Genomic DNA, 24,659 nt, shown 5'->3' with positions numbered 1-24,659 from the left:
TTTGTGTTTCCGATCCCCAGTTTTGATTGGGTTAGGCATACGGCTTTCATGGCTTTCCCTGCTGTTGTTTATGGTTTTGTTTCGTTGTTTATTTTTCCTACCCTTCACGGTTCCGGGCCGGTAGAAGAGGCTCTGCATCAGGGATGACATATGCTGTTTGTTCCAGCGCTGACTGCCAATTTATCTCATTCCACCCCCTGCACAGGACGTTACTCAAATAATGACGTCCATGTTTCCCTTGTGTCTGTCCTCTGTGAATGTGATTCATTCACAGAGGTCAGAAGAGGCAATTGCTCTGAGTAAAGAAATCGACAGTCGACAGGGCAAAATGAATAGAATACAGTTGAGGGCTCTGTCGAAGCTCTAATAAAATGTAATGGAGGTGGGCGATTAGCCTGCACTCTCGAAAGCATTGGAGAAACTCATCGCACACTTGAAACTAATGCAACACGCACGCACGAACACACGGAAACACACACACACACACAGCAGATCCAGCATTTCAGTAGGTTTCAGGCTGCCTCAGCCAACAATGCAGGGTAATCTAACAATGGATCTCGCAATAATATTCTCTTTCATTTCCTATCAATTTAAGAAATATATATATAAATATAGGCCATCCGTCTTTTCAATTTAGATAACATTCCATTTAATGTTGAGCTTTGTAAACGTTAAAGAGATGTTTATCTTTTCTCTGGTCAAGTGCAACTGTAAGACTGTCACACAATGTTCCCAATATAATGGAAAATCATAATCATATCATCAACACACACACTCATGCACAAACCACACACACACAGTGTTATGATGACTAAGTACGATTATAGGCTCTTGATTTAATCTCCCTGGTGGAGAAGTCCTCCCAGAACTACTGCTCAGCAGCCACTCAAACACTTGACGAGCTCTCCCTCTCTCTCACTCAACCCTTCTTAACATTCCCCTAAAACACACACACACACACACACACACACACACACACACACACACACACACACACACACACACACACACACACACACACACACACACACACACACACACACACAAAAACACACAGCTGATTAATGTTGAAGAGAAAGGACACACGCGTGTGTGTCTGTTCTCATCATGAATCACCCGTAGTGGTTAACCCCCATCATCAAGTGTTGATTGTGTGTGTGCTTACGTGCACCTGCAGCGTGCCCCTACTTTCAACATCCATCTGCAGATTAGACTGGGTGTTAATGGAGAATTGCATCGTTCCCATACAATGTAATCACATGCAAGTAGTAAGCCTGTCCTTAAGGATATAGTTGCCGGCTACCAGCTTCGATGTACAGTATATTAGATAATACTAATAGTACTTATACTACCGCAGATATTAATACTAACTCATAGGGCTGCTGGATTATGGAAAAAAATCAAAATCATAAAAAATAAATCATAATCAACTCATATATTGACCTTAATGTTAATTATAATTCTAAGTCTTTTAGACTTTGAGTCAGGGCTGGCTCTGTATCTAAGCAAGAACAATGCCAGCGTCAGGCAGTTCCAATATAATTGGTTCTGTTTCCTTTGGGATTCCACATGTTTCAGACGTCTCTCATTGCATACGCATCATTATAAAGGATACCTAATAGAGTGTGTGCGTGCGTGCGTGCGTGCGTGCGTGCGCGTGTCTGTGTGCGCGTGCCTGTCTACCTGCACGTGTCAACATGTGTATGTGTGCGAATGTCAGTGGGTGTGTGTGCGTGCGTGTGCGAGTGTGTGTTTGTGTAACATGTACGCACGCAGCACGGATGCATGTGTGCGCAGCGTGTGCATACCTTGCTACAGGGCATGACCCAGTAGGCGACGGCCAGGAAGGGCAGCCCCACGGTGACCCCCAGCACAGTCCAACACTTGACCCCCATGGATTCCTGCCGCAGCCCGGACAGGTTCTCATACCAGATAGTGAGCAGCTGCTGCTGGCAGTTGGGATGGGCGACAAACTAGAGAGAGAGGGAGAAACGAGGTCATACAAGGTGATGAGTTACCGGACATCACCAGGTCTGTGAGTTCCTGGGGGGGGGGGGGGGGATATCACCGATCAGACTGAGGTCACCGTGAAAGGCGCCATACAGAGCCTGGTGTATCACATCGGGTCTCCGTTGGTGTTTGCTTCGCTTCTTCTGTGGCGGTGAAGAAGAGCTTTTACTGTGAAGGGCTTGGAGTGGCTGTCGTGGTTAGAAATACAGCGAAAGTCAAAACTGTCTGTGTTCCAATTGACAACGCTTCAGGGGTATTCATTGAGATGCCGAGGCAGACTCAAAGTCACAAGGACTTGGCAGGCATCAGCTCGCAGCGACATTGAATGTGTTCCACTGCTGCGTTTATGTCTTTGCTCTAATATCATTTCACCCATTTTTTAAGCAAAACAAAGTCTACTGTTGTCACCTAATATATAATCTTGCCGCCCAGAACCCTTTTGCTGTTCAGCTCTCCTGTGCGTCACGACATGTCCTTATTTGCCCTCCCTCTGGGTTTCTGAGAGGATAAGTCTGTTTGAGGGCTCAGGGGACATTTACGTCCGTGACCAAACATTTGGAAACTGTCTGGTGAAGCCCACAGATGCTACTGTTGTGAAACAGGGGAAAATATCAACAAGGACGACCCGAGGACAAAGTCTACTGCCCAGTGTCCTTCCATTGCGGAACAGAGTCATCAAGATGCGGCCTCGACTCCCAGTCAGGGACAGACTGTTGATCGAGGAGGAGAGCTGTTGTCGCCGTAGAAACCCAGAACAGGGAGGGAGAACATGGACTTTCCCTGTGAGGCTGCAGGCGGGGTGTGGGGAACCGTACAGGGAACAATCAATGTGGACCTCAGCTGGAAAAGCAATCAACCTCACTGTGTGCCTGCGTGTTTGCGTGCGACAGTGGCCGAGTGTGTATTTATAGTGCCGCAAGGTTGTTTTCATTTTACATTAAACGCCAAAAAAACACATCAGTCAGCAGGGGTCGGTAACCTTTGAACCCTTTGGAGATTGTTCTGCCATCACACACACACACACACACACACACACAAAGGGACATTTTCAACCTCCTCATTTAATATAAACACCCTTTTTATGATGACCAATCGTTATGCCCACTGAACCATGAATTCATTCCCGAAGCCACCACACACACACACACACACACACATCCTTATTTTGACGCGTACGACCGATGCACGCATGCACAGGCTCACACAAAACTAGGTAACGCCTGGTTTCCATGGAAACATCCGACAGACAGACAAAAAAACACACACACACACACGCACACACACACACTGACCTAGACCTTTATGTAATTAGCTTTCGGTGATTCAGACCAATGCATTTCAACATGTACCCCTGTGAGTGCTTGAGAGCGTGTCTGTGCTTGCATGCATTGACGCGCGTGTGTGTGGGTGTGCATAGGAGGGAATTTGTTTGGACATCAATTTAGAACAACTGTGCTCGGCAGGGATTAGCTGTCTGACACAGAGGTTGTCAGACTACGTTCACAGGCCACAAGGGACCACACACCCAACTCACACACACACACACAAAAACATATGCAAAACAACAGATACAACCATAAACACACACACACCCATACACACATAGACAAAACCATACACAAAGACGCACACAGATATTGTTCCACTTTTGTGTTGGCTTCCCCTGGGCAGACCACACCTCAGCCTTTGTATTGTATTGGTAAAGGAAGCCAGTAGTGATCACTATCGAACAAATCAGGTATTGATTGACATTCATGTCAAGCCACTTACGCCACCTAAATCACAGGATTGTTGCTATTGATAATTTTTGTTGTACGTCTCCATTATGTAAATGTCCAAACAGAATAGCCACATTTCCCAAATGGGAAAGGATTGATTTAAAGGCCTGGCTGTCATACGACCTTTGATTAATTTGTATAAACAGCATAATTAAAATGAATAATGACATGCAAGGTTTGAAGTCCCATAAAAAGCACAAGATCTCGGCCCATTGGATTAAGCAAACCACATCCGCATCAATAAATCAAAAAAATGAAACTAATTCTTTTTGACGTATTGATCGACCCTGGCTCCCCTTCAGCCCGTGGTGGAGGTGGCTGCGTTAGTGGTGGTGTGGGCGGTGTCGTGACCCGTCCAGTGTTACCTTCTTGACCTCGTACTTGATTGCCAGTGTGACCCGGCTGAGGCAGGGCCGGTTGTAGGCGCTGGGTGGGCACTGGTCCACGTCCCCGTTCAGTATCGCCTCCACCTCCTCCGTGTTACGACACAGGTCCAGCACGCCCACCACAAAGTCCTTGCACTGCATGGACAGCTTCCTGTAGTCGTTCTTCACCGCAGAGGGGAAGGCCAGGAGGGGGTGGGGGGGTGGGATTGGTGGTGGTGGTGATGGGTAGGAGGACGGTGGGGGGGTGGTGGTGGGGAGGAGGGAGAAGGAGTTAGGAGGAAGGAGGGGGAGGAGAGGGGAGGGAAGGATTAATTAGGGGGATAACAGAGACACAATTAAGGCACGGCAAGGCGATTTAATAGCCATCGAAATGTCAAACATGGTCGACTAGAATCGACAAGAATGGCGACTATTTAGCCATGAAGGTAAATTGTCAAAACGATTTCCTAGTCTCTCGTTGGTGGATGGCCTTCGATTTTCCACTTCCTGAATCTAAGAAGTGATTTAGATTGTGGGTCATTCCGAAGTCATGATGGACAAGATGGTTATCAAGTTGAATCGAAAGTACAACCCTGCCTGTCCCTCTCCCTCCCTCTCTCTCTCTCACCAACATCCTGATGGCCCCATTCCTCTGCTTTACCTTTTCCTCGATTAAACCCTACATGTTCCACCACTCCTCCTTTCCTCCCCCCTGCCTCTCACCGGCATAGCCCTCCTCTTTGGCTTCTCCCCAGCCTGTTGGGCAGCCGGCCAGACGTCCCCAAGGAGAACAAGGAGAACCCGGCCAGGTGTGTCCAAACACCAAGGTGCCCCACAGTGACCCAACAGACCCCCTCCACTCCCCCAACGCATCTCCACTTGGATAATCCCCTTTCTCTGGATTCCTATTAACAGTAGAGGTCCTCCGTCTCTCAGGCAGCGGAGAGGGTCTCCAGGAACGCACAGTGCTTACAACCTGCTGTCGTTTACCGGGTGGGACACAAAGCCAACACCGGCCACGGTTTTATTTACTTCATCCCCCACACATTTGAATTACGTCCAAACCATGAGGACCTTCCTGTTGTGGTCGGAGTCCAGCGGGCCTTCCATGAATACAGAGGGTCGTAATGAGCTGTGCTGGAGTCAGAAGAGCGAGCGACGGTCCCCTGGGCGTTCCACGGCATACACATTGAGGCATGCCAAAAAGTTAATTGGAAGATGTTCCTGATGAATCGATGAGGTAAAACGGGGGGGGTGTGAGGGGGGTGACTGGCCTTCGCGGGGTGGTCTGCCGATAGGATAATGGATCCCTTAGCCTGCAGCCAATGTTGGAGGAGTATTTTTGAGCCATCTGGGAAATGGGGAAAATAATGACCCTTCTGTACAGCCGCCCGGAGATGAATACGTATGAGTCATTAATTCTGATCTCAAGTCTCTTCTGTATGCACGCGAACACACCTTTAGGGCGACGGAGCACATGAGGAGGATTTTAATCAATCTGTTTTGGAAGACACATGTATAGTTATAAATATTACACACACACACACACACACACACACACACAGACGGGATGAAAGACATTCAACACGTACAATCATTGAAGAGATTATACAGTGTACTGCGTTATTGTTCAGGACAAGAAGCCACATGTTGTATCCTTCCAAGCTTTTAAAAGTTCTCCTCTGGTCAAATGTGCTCTCATGCAGAAACAGGTTTGTATGTCAAAGTGTTTCTCAGAGACTGTGTGTGTGCGTGTGTGTGTGTGTGTGTGTGTGTGTGTGTGTGTGTGTGTGTGTGTGTGTGTGTGTGTGTGTGTGTGTGTGTGTGTGTGTGTGTGTGTGTGTGTGAACTTATCTATTGGGTCTTGTTAATATACTAAACTATAAGGTCCTGTTGTAACATACTAAACTATAAGGTCCTGTTGTAATATAGTAAACCATTTGGTCCTGTTGTAATATAGCAAACCATTTGGTCCTGTTGTAATATAGTAAACCATTTGGTCTTGTTGTAATATAGTAAACCATTTGGTCTGGTTGTGATATAATAAACCATTTGGTCTTGTTTTGATATAATAAACCCGTCCTTTGGAGGATGCTTTGATCCAAAGCCACTTACGACGATGACAAATACAAGTATGACTACTAATTATTTTGAGTGTGTGTGTGTGTGTGTATGCTAAGCTAATGTGTCAGTGTTACATTTTACAAAGCAATTTGAGCTATGAAGGGCACATTGTAGCCATCGTCCAGGGAGCAAACAAAGGAAATCCTTAATGAAAGTGCACCAGCCTACAGACAAAACACGCTCTGCAGTAAAACTCATTTGCCTCTAAATAAATATGGTTCAACAAGTAATTGAACTTTATTAATTTGCAGAGTTCTAACCCAGAGGAATACAGGATACCCACTGGCTGAACTACGGGGCATTCATAATGTGTGGGTAGAAGTACGTTTGTCTTTGTTTACACAGAGAAACCGAGTACAGCATGGAAGATGATATATGGTGTCCCGGAGCGCCTAGGAGTTTAAAATATAATTATAAAGTTGGTTGGTTGAACTCCACAAGCGGGGTTTGGAGGGGGGGGGATAGAAAGAGCGACAGAGGTCATAATTACACAGTGACAGGTTTTAGAGAAACAATGTGTCCCTGAGGTTAACCAGACTCATTAGTTAGTCTACAGCCAGGTAGGGAACACAGCATGATGAATCGTCATACAGAGAAAGCGAGGGAGAAAGGAGAGAGACAGAGGGGAGGAAAATACAGGGAAAGTGAAGAAGTGTGTGCGTATGTGTGCATTGATGCGTGTGTCGCGTGTGCATGCATCTCCGTGAACGTGTTGGCCTTTGTGTGCGTGTGTGTGTGTGCCTGAGTGAGTGAGTGGGTGAACGAGAGAGAGACAGCGAGAGTTTGTGCGTGTGTGCGAATAAATAACCATGTATCATTGAGACACTAAGAGAAGGACAGAAGGTGGTGGGTTCATTCGTAATGGTCATTCGTACTAACGTCATTATTGGGGACAGAGGGACGTCATTATTTCCAGAGAATGCATTGATGCAAGCACACAGTCAGAGTGGGAGGGAGTGAGAGACAGAGAGGGAAAGATTTCCATTGTCTTCCACTATCTCCATAATTAAATCCAATGTCGGGCACTTTTTGCAGTTGAATTTGCAGCATATTAAAAAACTGCTTATTGTCTCAAAACACTCCATTTGAACTTCCAGTTCCCACAAAGAAAAGTGTTTACCATCGTGATTGTGATGAGGTCGAGGCAAGACGCCAGACGCAAAGTTAACTTTGATGGCTAACAAAACAGTCTGGGTGTACCCTGGGAAATATATTCTGGATGATAGCACGATGGTTCTACAGCTTCAGGTCATCTAGGCAATTTGTTTGGGGAAAATGTTTATGCGTGCCTTTTAGAGTGAGTATGCGTGCGTGCGTGCGTGCGTGCGTGCGTGCGTGCGTGCGTGCGTGCGTGCGTGCGTGCGTGCGTGCGTGCGTGCGTGCGTGCGTGCGTGCGTACGTTTGGCGTCCGTGAGTGCGTGCCTGCGTGCGTTTGGCGTCCGTGAGTGCGTGCCTGCGTGCCTGCAAGAGAGAACAAACGGAGACACGAAGCGGGAGCGAGCGAGACAGACGACAGGGAGACCCAGGGCTCACCTTGAACTCCGTCTCGATGTTGGCCAGCCGGGCCAGCTCGCTGCTGAGCTCCAGCGCCGTCAGCACGGGGTCCTCGCTGCTCAGCGACAGGTAGGCGGCGCTGGCCAGCCCCTTGTAGGCGTTCATGCGGGAGCGCGAGTGGCAGAAGGAGTCCACCCTCTGGTTCTCCTCGCACTCGTTGCACTTGCAGAAGTAGTCGTGGGGCCGCTCGATGCGGGCGCCGCGGGTCAGCAGGATGTGGACGATCTCGAACTCCTGGCAGTGCGCCGCCAGGATGACGGGCGTGACATCGTGGGAGAAGCGCGTGCCGTCCTCGTCGTAGGCGTAGAAGGCGTCGTCGTGCGTCTCCTGCTCCAGGGGGCCCGACGCCAGCCGCAGGCCGCCTCCGAAGGCCGTGTGCGCCAGGATGGCCTCCACGATGCGGACGTAGCCCTTGGAGATGGCCAGCAGCAGGCCGTCGCCGATGCGCGCCAGGCCCTCCTTCTTCAGCAGCAGCTCGGTGACCTCCAGGTGCTCGTTGCCCACGGCCAGCTGCAGGGCGTTCTGCCCCATGTAGTCCACGCAGTTGTAGTTCAGCGTGCGGGACTCGTCCAGCATCTTGCGCACCACGGGGATGTTGCCGTACTCGGCCGCGTCCAGGAAGCGCTCCTCCTCGGCCGTGAGCGCCGTGCCGCGCTCGTTGAACATGTAGGCGGGGCCTCGCACCGCCTGGCGACGCCCCTTGTCCCTCAGCGTGGTGTGGCGCCGGTGCATGGCGTCCGCCCTGCAGACGACAGACAGCACGTGTCAGGAGAGGCACAGGAGACGGATTGAAGATAGGGTGATGAGGATAGGGTTAGTGCAGAGCAAGAGGCGAAGCGATGGAGAGAGAGGGAGAGGATGATGATGGATGACACGTGGAGGGACCGATGAATCAAGGCCGACGTGAGGAAGAAAAGGGGTGCGGGTACCGATGAGCAGAGGACAGGGGGAGCGAGAGAGAGGCAAGCGGAAACGGTGAGCGTGTTGTCATGTAGCCAGCACGACGGCACACAACCGGCCCAGCTGCCCACATGGCCTCGCTGACCGTTGCCGTGTGATTCCTCTGTCCCCCGTCGGATCGATGGCAGCACGCGGGTCACTGCACAGGTCAACGCCTCTGAACTGAAAACTATCTGGTTCTCGTGAGCCCAATAGATGAGGAATATCCTCTCTCTCTCTCTCTTTGAGAGCCATTTGTATCAAGGGGGACATTCATACTTGTTGCCCTCTAGCCTCCCCTGGTAGGGCACTTTGTTCTGGGTCTGGGATCCATTCCAAGACCTCTGGACAGAGCTCCCGGACATATAATTCAAAGTGTTGTAATTGGTTGCTGCGCCCTCACCTTTAAATCATGGAAACCAAAATCAATACCTTTTTTTGTATTGAAAAGGTGGTTATGGATAGGGAGTAGGTAACAGGGAGTTGAGTTCATACCCAAACACAGAACGCTTAAAGGAAAAGTCAAGGCTTTAACGATTTCACATGCATCAAGGGAGTGCTATTCAATTGTAGCCTCGCCGTCTAACCCTTGGGTTCTCCTTTTATGGCTACTTTAACCAAATAGCAGAACATTCAGTGAACAGGGGGCAGGACCTGAAATTGAGCCTTCTGCTTTTCAATAGTTAGATGGGAGGGGAATTGAGGGGACGAGGCTTAAGAGGGGGGGAGGTTATTTTAGATGGACATGTCTCCTTGTGGACATGGGCCAGGGTTCACCTGGGTCCTTAGTCTCAATATGAAGTGGAACTTGAGGCTATAATAAACTATTATAAAATGTATCATCTCCCTCGGGATTTAAAGGCCCTTTCCATTGGATGCATTTCATTTAGCTTTATTAGTCAAATGCTATAATCTCCATAGGCATAAGTACACAAAATAAACCCTCTAGATGGAAAAATTCAACGTTTCATCATCTGAAGACGTTAAGCAGGCGAAATGTAACGCTGGGTGGGCGTGTCAGTATGGCAGTGTAGCTGCATTAATGACAAGTAATTTATAATTAAACAACAATCTCGTTTGTTGTACATTATACGAAACAAAGATAACAGGTTTCCCCATGTGCAGGTTAATAATTGTGGTAGCTTCAATTGATGAAATGAGGCCAGCGTCAATTCTAAAGCAAACAGCGTTAAACAGTAAACTAGACATGATCGCACATCACAAATTTGGTCGTCAAAAAAACACTTTATGTTTAGGGGAGGGGCTTTTCTCGCATTTTTGCATTGGAGTAGACAGTGGAAAAAAACAATGGTCAAGTTTCTAGTCCTTTCTGATGACACACACCTCAGAAATCACAAATGATTATAAAAAAAAGTTATTGGATTTTGGTGGCAGGGACCTTTGAAGTAAAGGGAGACAATCCACAAAAGAGTCAGAGAATAAGGTTGTTGAAACAACAGAAGGACTCCTCTTCTATGATCCTCTTTCCAAAACAATTCATTTATAATCACATGACAATGGTGCTGGAAACCCAATCAAGGAAACTGCCAGGGTGATAGGACCTCACATCACTTTGACGGGATGGCGAAGAAATTGATTTACTTCATCATGGCCGACTGAGAGTCTGCCATGATGAAAATGTGCAAAATTCTTCAAGGCTTTAAGCATGAACACACAAACACACACACAGGCACACACACACAAGCACAAGCACGCACAAAAGCGCACGCACACACACAGGCACACACACAAGCACACACACACACACACACACACATTATAGACACATAGTAACATACATGCACAGAGCTATTCCTTAGTTCAGATGAGAATGCACAGCCGTGGAAAGAGTTGGTCGCTTCCCACATGAGGTGAAGACTAGCTTGACTGACTGCTCATCTGGGTCATCTTCTAGTCTCGTAATGAATCCTGTTTGTTCCATCTTCTCCACTCAACTCTCCATCTATCTATCTATCTATCTATCTATCTATCTATCTATCTATCTATCTATCTATCTATCTATCTATCTCTCTCTCTCTTCCTGGGATCTGTTCTGAAATATAATTTAGTTACATTATTACTGTGAGAGGCCCAACGGTCTGGGCAATCAGTCTGCTGCCAGGAAGGAGACTGAGTGACAGCCAGCCAAGGGAAAATCGCTTTAATGATCATTTGGTTATGGATAACTGTAGGGGTCCTTGAGCCCAATCAACCCTGCACCTCAATGAGATATATCTGAATTCACTGTACTTGTCTTTGGATGAAAGTTTCTACCAAGTAAAAAAATCATAGTTAAATAGTGTAGGTTATGTCGCTGAACCAACTCTGATGATTCCCCCAGCATTTCCTTTTGCATCCAACCATTTTAGTTTGGATGGAAACGTTTTGAACGCAAAGCATGATGGGATTGCTGGAGTGGCGCGAGCTAGCTAGTGGTGTGTAGAAAGCGGTGGCAGGGAGAGTTGGCGTCTTAGCTTCATGCAAAGGCCCTTGGGAGATGCAGTGCGCCCAGCCATTTGATTGGACGTTGGCAATTCCGTCAGTTCGGACAAACTCGTGGTGAAATTCATTTCCTGCTTGTGTGCACCGAGATTAAAGATCTAGCAGGGCCGAGGTACATGGGAATACAATCATGTTCCATGAGGGGGTGCAACATGGAACGCCTTTCAATTTAAAAGGGAGGCATCAACACCCATCAAAACACTAATTATTAAATCCTGGTCGCATACATTTAATAATAAGTGAAATATATTTTTCTCTGGATCTGATAAGGCCTGTGAGTTTCTTGGTGAAACTGGTGTTCAACGCTGAACACAACCGCAACATCTTCCTCCTCCAGCTTGCCATGGGAGCACTAGAGATAATAAAAACGATGGGATGAGTGCTGCCGGAATCTGCAAGCCTATAGTGAGACGAAGAGTCTGACCTGCCGATCTGCAGGGTTCACTCGAGTGTGATGGGCCACACCAAGGTGAGAGCAGCAAGTTCCAGAACGAGAGAGTGATAAGTAGTGTGCATATTTTCTCTCTCTCGCTCCCTCTCTCCCTCTCTCTCCCTTCTAATCGGGGGATGCCTGCCAGTAGCAGGCTCCAGTCGCTCGCCGCACAGCTGTGACAGCAAGTGCACCTGATAACACCTACTGGACCCTTTATCTTTAGCACCTTCTATCCCTCTCTTTCTCACTTTCTCTCCCTCTCTCTCTCTCACTTTCTCTCCCTTTCCTGCTCTCTCCCAAGATTAAAAGGGATTCCTAGGCCTGGAAAAGTACATTTACATAATTCATAATGCAACATACTGATAGCACAAAATCAAAAACGAATTTAAAATCGTCTAAACATAATAAAAATGTAAATGTGTAAATACAGTTACAAAGTAAGGCTACAAAATGAGATAATGTGGTGACGGTCGGGAATAGGTTAGCACTGAAACTTTCCTGAACTGCTTCTATGCAGACAGGTGATGAGGGACCTGAGTGGATGGCTGAGTGAATGAGTGAGGGAGGGAGGGGTAGAGACAGTGAGTGAGCGGGTGAATAATTGATCGGTTCAGTGAGTGAATGACTCACTGACCATGAATGGGTGAGTGATTGAGGTGAGTGAATGAGAGGGAGGTGTGAGATAGTGAAGGAGTGAGCGGTGAGTCAGTGAGCGTATATATGTGTAAGTGACTGGAATTACTAAACAAGTTTGCCTTTACTTCTTTTTAAATTATTTTTTAAAATCGTAAAGTCCCTCGGGCTTAAAGCTTCCTTGCAGTCTGTTCTGTACAGATACAACGTAATCAGGGGACAGCACTGCACTGCCTGCCACTCCGACTGCACAGAGCTGACACCAAATGTTCCTTCCCCCCTAAGATGAAATGGTTCTGCACACAAAGAAGAGCAAGTCGAGTCGTCTCAGAGTGAGATGCTGACAGCGCACTCAACACGATAGTCCTTCTTTTCATAAACCATCAACGTTGCAGGGGGAATTCAAGACCCAAGAAAATGTCCTCCATATTCAGACATATCCAAGATTTACTCTAGCTTCGTCCCAGTCCTGGGATACGATCACCACACCACAATGAGAGCGAGTGATCAGTAATGACAGCGAAAGACATTTACAACATTGAAAAAAACAATAAAATATGCTCGCTATAGCATAGTTCATACTCTTTTGTATTTTCCGACAATCGATGCAAAAGGGTGAAACATTTATCTATCTAGCAGCGGTGCCTCTGTAGGGATCATACTAACTGAGTGAGTTTTTTTCGAGGGTGTGTGTGAAATGTAAATAGGACACGCTGCATTGGCCATTCAAATTAAATATTCAGTTTCCAAGACCCTCCTTTGAAGTGAAAGAGGAGTTTAAATGATAGGTTGGCGGTAATTCGTTTCACCAATGAAATAAAATGTGAAACAGTTTTCTGTTTTTGAACCCAAATGTGCATTAGTCGATGACTAATGCACTAAAACGATGACTGTCTATTTTATAGCATAGCCAGGCAATTTATCTGTCGTTTAATTTTAAAACGAAATGCCATCATAAAAAGGTAAAGGCCTGCAGACTGCAGTAAATCTACGTTTTGTCAGCGAAGAACCGATCAATACTTCCACCTCTCTCTATCTCTCGCTCCCTTTCATGTACACATATACAACACACACACTAACAAACCACTCTTTCTTGAAACAAATCCATAAAAGATATACAGCTGCCAAACTGCTTGTTTCGTCCTCTTTGAAACCAATAATGCATGTAAACGCATTCCCTTTCCAACCTACTGACTACTCAACATCAACAACACAGGCGCAGGAGAACACAGCCAAAGCGAAGAAACAGGGGGCCATCCTGCGTCTGTGAGAGCAGACCTGCTGGGCTTTCTATTCCAAACAAGGAGGCTGCATCAAAGAGACAGAGCCCAGAAGATGAAAGACCCATCACTGGGGGCCTGCCTACACTGTCGGTCCGACTCCTGTCTGTCTGTCTCGTCGGACTGTCTGTCACCCAACCGGCACTACTCCCAGCTGAAACGTCCACAGCTGTTTGTCTCCCCTTTGTTGTGCGTAATCCGCCGTCCTCCAGCTAATTAGCAATCAGCTAGCTCATGTTAACCTGCCCACGCATGGGCAAACCACTTCATTCATAGCATGTGGCTTAATAGATTCTGCTGCTGCCGCTACGCTGCTCTGACCCAGAGCACGTGTAGGGGATCCAATTGGGGAGTCTGGCTTGTGTTGGAACTAGGGGTGTGCACAATATATTGAAATTGCATTTATGTTGTTGACAGCTGAGTCGGTTGGCTGTGGAGCTTGGTGGTGTTCCATTTAGAGCCTGCTTGAAACTGCAATTCGGCGTTCAACTTTCATTGGCCAGTTGTCCAGTCTGTCACATGCATGTGTGTGAGCGCAGCCGGTCCACTAAACAAACATACCCTACGGAGAATACCACGTGATTTGTGTGCATGCTTAGGCAGATTGAGTGCGTGAGAGAGAGAGAAAGAGAGAGCCAGGGTTCCCTACTAATAATGTAATAGTTGGGCTGCGCCATTGAGTAATTATATATAACAGAGGAGGTGGACATTGGAGCAGGTCCCCATAATATTTCTGAAATGGCTAAACTGGTCTTAAATGTGATTTACAGTAATGATACAAATTACAATATAACGTCACGTTCTGTGTTGAGGAAGTCAGAGGGGATTCAGATCCACTCTGGTCCAAGACCTAGTCGAAGCCTTTTCTCAATCAGGGTCTGTACTTGTGTTCTTGTGGACTTGAGAAACATCATCTGTTATTGTAACTGAAGTCTATTAGCTATATTCCAGACTGTTAGTATTAGTAGGTAGAACTTACTTATGACAGTAAAATACTGTCATAAATACCCCTAACCACTCTGAGAAGGCTCGCCAACAAACATCGACTTACCCTTGTAACCACCTCACTGTCAGAGAGCATTAAGTAAGCGCTGACAAATAACTAAAAGAACCTCAGAGCAGTTGTTGTCAGATGGAGGCTTAGCTCTGACATGCAGCACCCTTCCCCTCTCTTCTTCCCTCCCTTCACATCTCACCCAGCTCGTTATCGGCACTCTGAGGCTTTTTGAATGGCTAACTCTCCCTCGATCGACTCCTGCGTGTTATAATAATCTATTTTTGCCAGTCATAATCAACCTCTTTAGAAAGGAGAAGCCTCAAACTTCTGAGAGCCTTGTAAATAGTCGGAAAGGTTTGATAGGATTGCCACAGCTTTAGACTTAAACTGATTTCTTTAGATTTTCCCGGCTTCGCTACAACCCACTCCCCCGTGTTTCCCCAAATCCCACCTCCCAGCGGTATTCATCTTGGACTTAAAACCAGGACCTTACCCAAGGGTCCAGCCTCACGCCTTCATCAACTGTTATCTCAGGCTGATTAGTCTGTCATTAATAAGATTAGAGGCAATAGGGAGAAGGAACTACAGACTACCTACTCTCTGATGGTCTGAGGTAGGTGGCCCTGAAGACTCATCCTCCATGTGCCATGCTGAGCCTCATACTGTTTCAAGACCTTCATTGACTCCTTGAAAGCATGGCTTCCCTTTCAATAGGACCCAGGTCAATTGGATGAAGGGGGTGTGATAGATGCACACGGGAACCCTGCGTTCTGACTTGCATGTTTGGGCCATGCCTCAAATTGTCTTGCAATCATTTTTTGATGGGGTCTCTGAAAGTGTAGAGTAACATTTCCGTAAATTGAAGGGAATCCATACAAGGTCAATGCAAAAACGTGGAATATTTGAAGGTTTCCGCGCATTTCTCTTGATGCTTTTTAGTGACAGCCCATCAGCATTCCCGCCCTGAAGTCCAGATTGAACAGCAACAGAGGAGTAAGTGATTGTTGCCGTTTGTGGACTCCCGGAGCTCTATAATATCTATATTATATTACATAGAATATCAAAGCCAAAAGCTGTGTGCACCTCCGGATGATATTATGAACCCTAAACGACGGCGTGTGGTTCTCCGTTGTCTCTGGTACTTTCACAACAAGTAAAGACTCGCAGTGGTGGTTATCTCCGCCATGGTTGAGAGTGAATTGGCGGAAAGAAATATTGTTCGCAAGAGAGCCCCTCCTCCTCAGATATTCTCCAAAACACTCGCGCCAGCAAACTTGTGAGGGTAGAATATTCGCTTCGCTTTTGGTGTGAACAAACAGTTTGATGTTCCTATGATGGGTTTCACTCATTCTGAAAAGTCTCGGGAAGTGTGACCGTAATGGCTCTGTTTGTGTTCGGTGTCTAGTCTTGTGCCAGGATTGGACGTGTGGCGGCCACCTCAAAGCCAGCACCCGTGTGGGGTCTCTGGGTTGATGTGTATAAGAAGAGGGCCGAGAGTGCATCAGTATGAACTCTCTCTCTCTCTCGCTCTCTGAGAGGGTGAACTCTCTGACTGTTAACTTTACCCCCAAAGGGCTTCAATAAGGATGAAGATGTGATGACGCTTTGTTTTAAAAAAGAAAATACCGGCACCTTTCTATTTTGACTGTGTATCATATTCTTCTATTAAGTTATATATAAAATATACAAAAGAATATCGGAAATAATATTGACATCCTCATATGAGATATCACAATGTTGCTAATGTGAATCGACATGTCAATATCGTGCAGCACTAGCGGAAGCAGGTTTCCGTGAGTAAACGGTTAAATACACCCACCAATGCGCGCACACCCGACACATGAGTGGATTCACAAGGACCAAACGGGCTGCTGGTTATCAACTCAAGGACACCAGGGTGGACGGGATGGAGTGAAACCGCTCTAATGCTCATTGGTTTTCCCCCAGTGTGTTCAGCCTAGCCGGATCCGGTGCCCTTGCTTCCCTCTGTGTCCTCATATTCAGCAGCCAGGCTTTGACTCTAATGCCGATGAAGCCAATGCAGGGAAGCAGAGCACTCACGAGGGATTCCGGTCAGAACCAGAACCACGTTGCTTGTTGAAGATGCGTCTTTAAAAAAAAAGAAAGATTCAACATCTGCACGGCTCTAATTATGTAAATGTACTGACTTGTCAAGTGCTTTGTGTGTGTCTGCAGGGGCCATTAAAAGATTGTGGCAAAGTCCAATGCGTCTTACTCTGCACTAGACTATCTGTACGGCGCTGTATGGAGGGCAAACAAAACAACATCATATTGATTAAATTATGCAAATTAATTTATGCAGATGGGGGCCAAACCTCAAGTCTGCTACACATGTTAATGCTAAGCAGTAGGCAAGCGTTTGTGACTGCTCAGCAGTTTCTGTATATGACACTTATTTGAAGGAATTACACACTTTTAATCTCTAATCTAAATGGAGTCAAGATCAATTTTAGACAAATGTGGACAGCCGCCTAAATAGTGTGTCAAGATATACAGAACTAGGTAATTTATTGAGGTGAATTGATTATGGATACAGAAGAGAGCAACTGAAATGTATCGTACAAACTATAAGCATATTCAGTCGTATGTAACATCTGTAAATTCTTATTTTCTCCTTGTACCGTAATGAGGAACATATATCTATCACACCACACATTTGACTTTTAAGCAATTTGTTATTTTATCAATCACTTTGAACCTGCTGTTTGGATAGCTACCAACATTTACACATACCATGTGTACACACGCTGTAAAAATGGAAGACCTTTGATCAAAACAACCTATCAATGTATATCCTGATTCCAGGTGTTTTTTTAAATGGGTTGGACTAGACCTCAGCTACAACATGGCTACCTGACTTCAACACAAAATGGTGGAAGGAAACACTTGTGAGCATATAGTAATCACATGACCTAAAGCACCAGAAAGCATGAGAGGATCACAGTGACTTCATAATTTAGTGTTCTTGGCTTTGAGAAGCACCGGTTGCATTACCTCTAACAATACTTTGGTGGTGGTATTCAGCCAATGCTGGGTAGTGCGTTTTATTCAAAGGCCCAACACATTACATCCTAATCCTAGTTGGACCTCTCTCTCTCTCTCTCTCTCTCTCTCTCTCTCTCTCTCTCTCTCTCTCTCTCTCTCTCTCTCTCTCTCTCTCTCTCTCTCTCTCTCTCTCTCTCTCTCTCTCTCTCTCTCTCTCTCTCTCGAATGGTGGCGAACAGGACATAATTAATATGGGCTGCTTATCATTTATGCTACGAAGAATGCTGGAAAACGTAAATTCAACTGAAGACAGCGTGGTGACGCAATGCTTTGCGTTAATATGCCATTTGCGTTTACATTTACAAATGCATTGGCACATTTCACCAAGTTGATAATGATGTGATGCAATGGGTCGTGTTTCTAAATATCAATATAGAGTACAAAGAAAAAAAAAACATTTAATAAGTGCATTCAATGACCCAACTCACGTTTGTTGGTGTTGCCGGGTCTCAGGGTTCAGGTCGGCGTCTGCGGGCTGAATGGAGTAGTGGTTCCCGTAGTCAGTAGGGTCCTGGGTCCGCGTAAACCTCTGTCCTCGGTGCTGAAAACGGCCAGTGTTAGCGTCGGGGTCCCCCCTTCTCCAACCTGGGAACGGGTCGACATCTCGCGTGCCTTCCACCATGGCGAGCCTTGCATCCTGCCGCGCGCGGGAAAACGACTCGGGGTCCCTCGAGCGGCGGTGGAACTTTGGCGAGGTTGAGGTCGGCGCAGGCTCCCCGAGTGAGGGAGACCGGTAAACGGTTTCCTGAGACGTCAGGTAAGACGACTCCGGGTCACAAAGTAGAGGAGATGTCGAGGAGAAGAGGTCCAAGGGCCCGGGTGAAGGTGGAGGGGATCCTCCGGGCGCACCGGGTGACCTAGTAGGGGATGGAGACTCGGTTACCTCGGGGAACTGCCCTCGCGCCGTGCCGCTGTCGCTTTCCTCTCCTTCGTCAGCCATCGTGAGAGTTCGTCGATAGCATAGACGTTTGAATAATAAACGACCCTAGCTATGTTAAAGACATTTAAAGACGTTTAAAGTTGCACCCTTCCAAGTTCCCCTCGGCCGAGCAGCACCTGCGAGTCCCGCGCTACTTGGTAGGCTGCGCTCGAGGATAGAAGACCTTCGAGTGCGCGCGCAACACGTTTTCTCCTCACTGAAAATCGCGAATATATTTTTTTTATATAGGTACTTATTGTTTAAGATTTGGATTGGAATAAAGTGAGAAAAATAAATAAGGTTTCTTTAAACACTTTCTTCATCAACTTGGTCAGAGATCATTCGTGCATGCGGGATGCTACAATCTGTGGTTGTAGTTTCTCAACCCTCTCTCTGTCTCTATGTGTGTGTGTGGTGTTCTTGGAAAAACCTATAGTTCGGAAGAGCTATCGATTTTTGCATGTATGCATATGCGTGTGTGTGTGCGCATGAGTGCGTTTGTGTGTGTGTTGATGCTGAATCGAATTAGTCATGATTGTGTAGAGAGCACTTCCTGGACCTATGCACGCACTCCTATACACACAAACACACACACACAGACACACACATCAGTAAGTGGGAATGGGAGTCGAAAACAGACTAACATGTTAAATATAACCAAAAAGTGTGAGCAACTGAATTAAAGAAAAACAAGAGACAAACTAGGGATTAATGAATTAACTAACAAGAATGAACGGTAGGATAATGTGTGTGTGTGTGTGTGTGTGTGTGTGTGTGTGTGTGTGTGTGTGTGTGTGTGTTTTACAATAACAGTGAGACACACAAACACATCTACACAAATACATGCTTTCAACACACACACACACACACACACACACACACAATATAGACTCAAGTTGTCAGGCCATTAAACGTCAAAGGACCCGGTGGCGGCAGTAAGTCCTTCTGAGTGAGGACCGGTGTGATAAGAAACACCATTCATGTTCAAGCTTCATCTTCTCCACCACACAACGTGTTAGGGGCGTGGAAGGAGAAGGTGTAAAGAGGACAAAGGCAGCGGTGTAACATGGGGAGACTCGGCGTGGGGGGGGGGGGGGGGGGGGGGGGGGGGGGGGGGGGGGTGAGAGACTGGGGAGTAGCAAGACAATGCCTGCTCTCAACCAGCACTTTGTTCAAAAACAAGACGCAAAGAACATTTTCATAGGAAATGGCAGTTGTAGCTCATACCGCTAATTAGCACTCAGCTTCCTTCATGCCAGGCCAGAGAAAAACGTATGTCATTCACAAAAAAAAAGGGTACCCCAAATGTAGCCCTTTCCCAATCAGTGAAAACATGACGGGATCGGAGAGGTTGACGCCATGACCATGACCAGGTTATTGTCCCTTTTTGGGTGAAATTCTTTCTCTGCTTTTAACCCATCCGGGAGCCGGTGAACACCCGGAGCAGTGGGCAGCTGCAGTGCAGCACCCGGGGAGCAGATGGGGGTTTTCAGGTTACTTGCTCAAGGGCACCTCATCCGTGGAAGAGGACGTAGGAGAGTACCCTAACCCTAACCCTAAACAAAGGAACACAAGAGCAGCGGAAAATCTCTGTCACAACAGCTAATCCTATCCTTCTGTGCGGTCGAGTCCCACGGACACAGAACAGCAGTCTTCTGGATCCCGGGGGGGAAAGGATCCGGAATCCCTGCGCTAGAGCGACCCAAGTCGTGGAGACGCATCCCAACACATTCAAATTCACCTGTATGGTGTTCAATAACGATCAGCACAGCCTCCAGGGATGGGATTAGGTGGTATCATGGAATACTTAAAGACTGAAACAGACAAGGACACAATCAATAATTTGGGAAAGTAAGACAGATTCTAGCAAAAGAGAGTGAAGTGCCCCGCTCGGCCAGATATCAGCTCGTCAGCCATCAGACATTATAAATAAATCTAAAATCTAATTTGAGACCATCTCTACCATCCGAGAAATCCCCAGACACTCCCCTCCCCAGACACTTCAAGGTGGACATGACCTTATATATCATATGTCTCCTTATAAGGGCTGCAACTCATGGTTATTTTCTTCAAGTCAGTGAATATGAATAATATTTTTTGATGAAGGATTTGAGCAAAACACAATCAATAAATGTTAAATGGTGATGAATGAATGATGAACCAAACATTTAACAATATTTTCCCGAAGCATTAAACAGCAAATGTCGAGTATTTGTACTAGCTAAATTACTTAAACTAATCATTGATTATCAGAATTTGTTCAATACGCTTTATGTCGATCGACTAATCGATTAACCGATCAATCGTTTCAGCCCTCATATAAACAATAACAAAAGTCTCATTAATCACAAAAAACAAAAATAGCCTACCATTTTTTGCACCATGGCATGCTTATAGTAAATTCTTTAAACTCTGGCTTGTTTGGAAAGTGGAATGATTTGGATTTGGAAGACCCACAGCATGGAGCAGCTGCCGGGTAAACCAGGAAGCTAAAGCTGGAGACAGTGGCCCGGCATCAAAGTGACAAAGTGATTCCTCCAGACACACTCGGAAGCCAGCATGACGCTCCCTTGTAGTAACAGGCTGTGGCAGTATGGCCTGAAAATAAATAATTAACGCCCCTGCAAACCACTCAAAGAACAGCTTTGTCATGCTCAGCCAGAAGGCAAATCCAAAATGCGAATGTATTATTTTGCCTGATTCTGTCAGATCTCCGTTGGATGGAACTGAGAAGGATGGAGGGTAAACAACTCTTAATGTTTTGTGGGTTCTGCAACAAGCACCACTAGTTGTAACTTAATGATTTCACTTCAGGTATCAAACACCAGGTAGGACAGAGCTAGCGGGGATGACCAGGCAGGAGGTCTAAACAAGGTTGCAATCCGTGTTGATGTGTCTGAGTAGGAAGGTCAGGTGAACAAATGCCTCACTCTGGGCCAATCGACCCGATGCTAATTCTAACGACTTCTTGACAAATGACTGACAGCCTGAGGAGCCAATCAATCGGCAAAGGAAGCTCCCACCCCTGCCGACCTTTTTGAGGACAATTTATTGGATAATAACGTGAATGCCCAACTCACTATATCTACTCTCTCTCTCTTTCTTTTGCTTTGGCAGTCCAAGCGACTTTGTGCTGAACTTTAAGTACAGAAGTAAATGTCGCAGTATAGAATCCATCCACCGTGCATATTTTATAAGTGTGAAAAACGGAGGGAGTGGGAAAAGTGTTTAAAACGTATATCTTTTTGCTGGAGTTTGATAAATGGCTTGTGACATAGCACTTAATTAAGTTTAGCTATAGCTGGCAGTGAATTAAATGGAAGCTATGTGCACTGTGTGTCTGTGTGTGTGTGTGTGTGTGTGTGTGTGTGTGTGTGCCTTCCATTTCATCCTCGTTTTTATATGTTGTAATCTACACTTTATTATAATGTTCACTTCAATGTCCTAAACAGACCCTCTAAAATCCCTATTAAAGCTCAAACGTTACTGAATGGAAGCGCTGGCTCCAACCCATTCACACACACACTGCAAAAATGAAAAATAATATTTATAATACACACAAATCACACATAAAAAAAACACATTTTGATGAATAACCTATAACCCTGTTTTCAAAGCATGTGATGCAGTTAATTCTCAAGTTGTTTCGTTAAGTCGGACCGTACAGGAAGTGACATAACAGGAAGTCATTACTCCTCCACTGTCTTCTGAGCCCCACCTTGGAGCGTTCCATAGGAGTCACACCTTGACCCGCAGCTACAGTCTATTACTACGAGAGGAAATAAAAAGAGGCACCAAATTCAAAAGACAAAACAGGTCATGAAGCAGAAAACACAGTACGTGCGTGGACTCGCGTTATCCGTGTATGTGTGTGTGCACGGGTCAATTTGTTTGTGCATGTGTTCATCTTGGCATGTGTGTCCCCCTAACAAATGGCAATTGGGTGGCAAAGCTCAAGGTTCCTCATAGGAACCCTGTTACAAGAGATCATGAGATTGGTGGGTTGATGTTCAAGGCAAAGCTTCAGAGGGTCGGAACAAGCTGCTGAGTAGGATCGGCTTAGCCCTGGTGGGTGGGGAGAGATAGAGAGAGAGAATGAGACGGCCACATAAGCGGGGTGGTGGGCGTGTGTGTTGCATGCCAAACTTAATTCAATCACTGCCTCAGCGAATTCTCTTGTTGCCAATATATGATGTCCATGCCCCCCTAGTGAGTCAGCCGGGGGAAATTGGTGACGGTACGTGTTGCAATATTGAATCTTATTTCTTTGTTCCAGATGTGATTACAACGGTAAATGTCTCGTTAGCCTGAAAAGATGAGATACTGCAGGTATGGACTGTTTCGAGTTTGGCTGCTGCTCAAACAGTAGATAGCTGATGAAAGGACTGAATAATTACCGCTTGATTTGAATAAATCAAGTGGTAAAGTATAATATTGGTCTAATTTGTTAGAAATAGAGCCCTCATGCTCTTGAATATCTCATTGGTAAAAAAGCCAGATGATTTCAAACTATTTTGGGATTTTTATTCATTCATAGATTCAACACAAATTAATATTTTTTAAAATAAATAAACAATTAAAAAAAGGCAATTTGAAGTATTTGCATTTAAATTGTAAACACTCCCAGACACGGCTACCACATATATTTAATTCAATAAAACAAGCAGAGTGAAAATGAAACAGGCACAGCAATCAGAAATTCATCACCCCCTGGAATCCGCCTTCATTCCATATTAATTTGCAATTATATATTTTCCGCTCAGCTGATTTAAATTCATGAAAGTAGACCACATGTGAAACACTTTCTGGTGCACTGAAGATCCCTGTGGATGTATCATCTTACTACATGGTACCTTATTACACATTTTACCGTTCATATTAGCAGGCCGGAACGACCCTGAGAAGGAGAGCAGCCCGGATCAGTCAGGGTTTCCTCCGTTGGAAGGTGTATGAAAGATGGGGCCATCAACGTCTTCAATGGGCCTGATCCGTGCCTCATCTTGCCAGCACTGACTGGAGAAAGAAATGTTTCAGGTAATGGGATTTAGATTCCACAGGGAGCGCCGAGTAGACATTTGTGTACATACCACACACACACGCTGGTGAGTAGACACACACACACACACACACACACACACACACACACACACACACACACACACACACACACACACACACTTTGGATTAACCTTCTCTCTCTGGTCCCTTGTGGCAGATTATTAAGGAGCCTAGAGTTTTACAGATTTTGTTATCCCAAATGAGGGAACATCTCAGAAACAGATGATAGAGTAGGCTTAAGACAAGCTCCCCCCCCCCCCCCCCCCCCCCCATCTACTTTCTTACCAGCCATCGTTACTTAGATGAGACAGACACGTAGCAAACTAGCCAGATACAATTTTTTCCTGATCGATTGATTCCTCCTCATTGTACAAGCTAAGAATACAACATAGTTGAGAAACATTATTGCATACTATGATTTTATCCATTCCAGATAGTGTGGGAGAATTTGACTATAACTTTAGAAGGATTGTAATTATTATCTCGTCTTATATGCAAGTTAAACATGGAAAAAAAATGGTCTTCTTGCTTCTTGAAAAGATAATCCAATGTTCTGTGCCACCAGTGTGTACTTATATTCCTTGTACAATATAATTCTTTGGGTGAGGTCGAGACAACCTAATGGTTAAAAGGTGTTGTGAAAGGAATGGATAAGGTAGGGGAGGTTAGAGGTTGAGGGGAACTGGGTGTTCCCTAAGGGGAGGTGAAGTTAAAGGAGTAGGAAAACTGGAGGAAAGTTGTACTTTAAGACGATAAACATAGCGGTAAGAAACAGAATTTGGTTGATGTTAAAGCCATGCGTGGGCATTGTTTGATTCCGAACCTGGCTTTAGGCTTATGGGAGCAATCACAGAGCGAGACTATATGAACAGTTTGCCAAAACTGGAAAAGCAGGTGTTCTGCAGACCAGCTCGGCTTTTGTATTACTTTGTTCAAGTTATAAATAAAACTCTTAAACTCCAACAAGGGATCAGGAAAGAGCAGAATGACGTTTAAATGTT

At 45.8% G+C, this 24,659-nt stretch overlaps 1 protein-coding gene across 3 annotated transcripts in view; it reads right to left on the bottom strand.

Moving 5' to 3' along the window:
* The window catches only part of trpc7b (transient receptor potential cation channel, subfamily C, member 7b), a gene marked incomplete at both ends in the record, with an annotated part of 51,448 nt that extends 32,827 nt beyond the window's left edge, over positions 1-18,621 (bottom strand). For 2 of the 3 annotated variants that reach the window (XM_079745224.1, XM_079745225.1), the window contains 3 exons: positions 1,809-1,973; positions 4,154-4,336; positions 7,811-8,563. In XM_079745224.1, coding sequence (XP_079601350.1) covers positions 1,809-1,973; positions 4,154-4,336; positions 7,811-8,563 — 1,101 coding nt within the window. Of the gene's footprint in view, positions 1-1,808; positions 1,974-4,153; positions 4,337-7,810; positions 8,574-18,109 lie in introns of those variants that run through there. The other variant, XM_079745223.1, reaches the window with a different exon arrangement.
* Between the last annotated feature and the right edge of the window lie 6,038 nt (positions 18,622-24,659).

This window comes from Pollachius pollachius, assembly GCF_949987615.1.
Source record: "Pollachius pollachius genome assembly, chromosome: 10".
Taxonomy (NCBI): Eukaryota; Metazoa; Chordata; class Actinopteri; order Gadiformes; family Gadidae; genus Pollachius; species Pollachius pollachius.
Note: the sequence above shows the minus strand (reverse complement) of the source record. Positions and strands in the feature narration are given on the sequence as shown.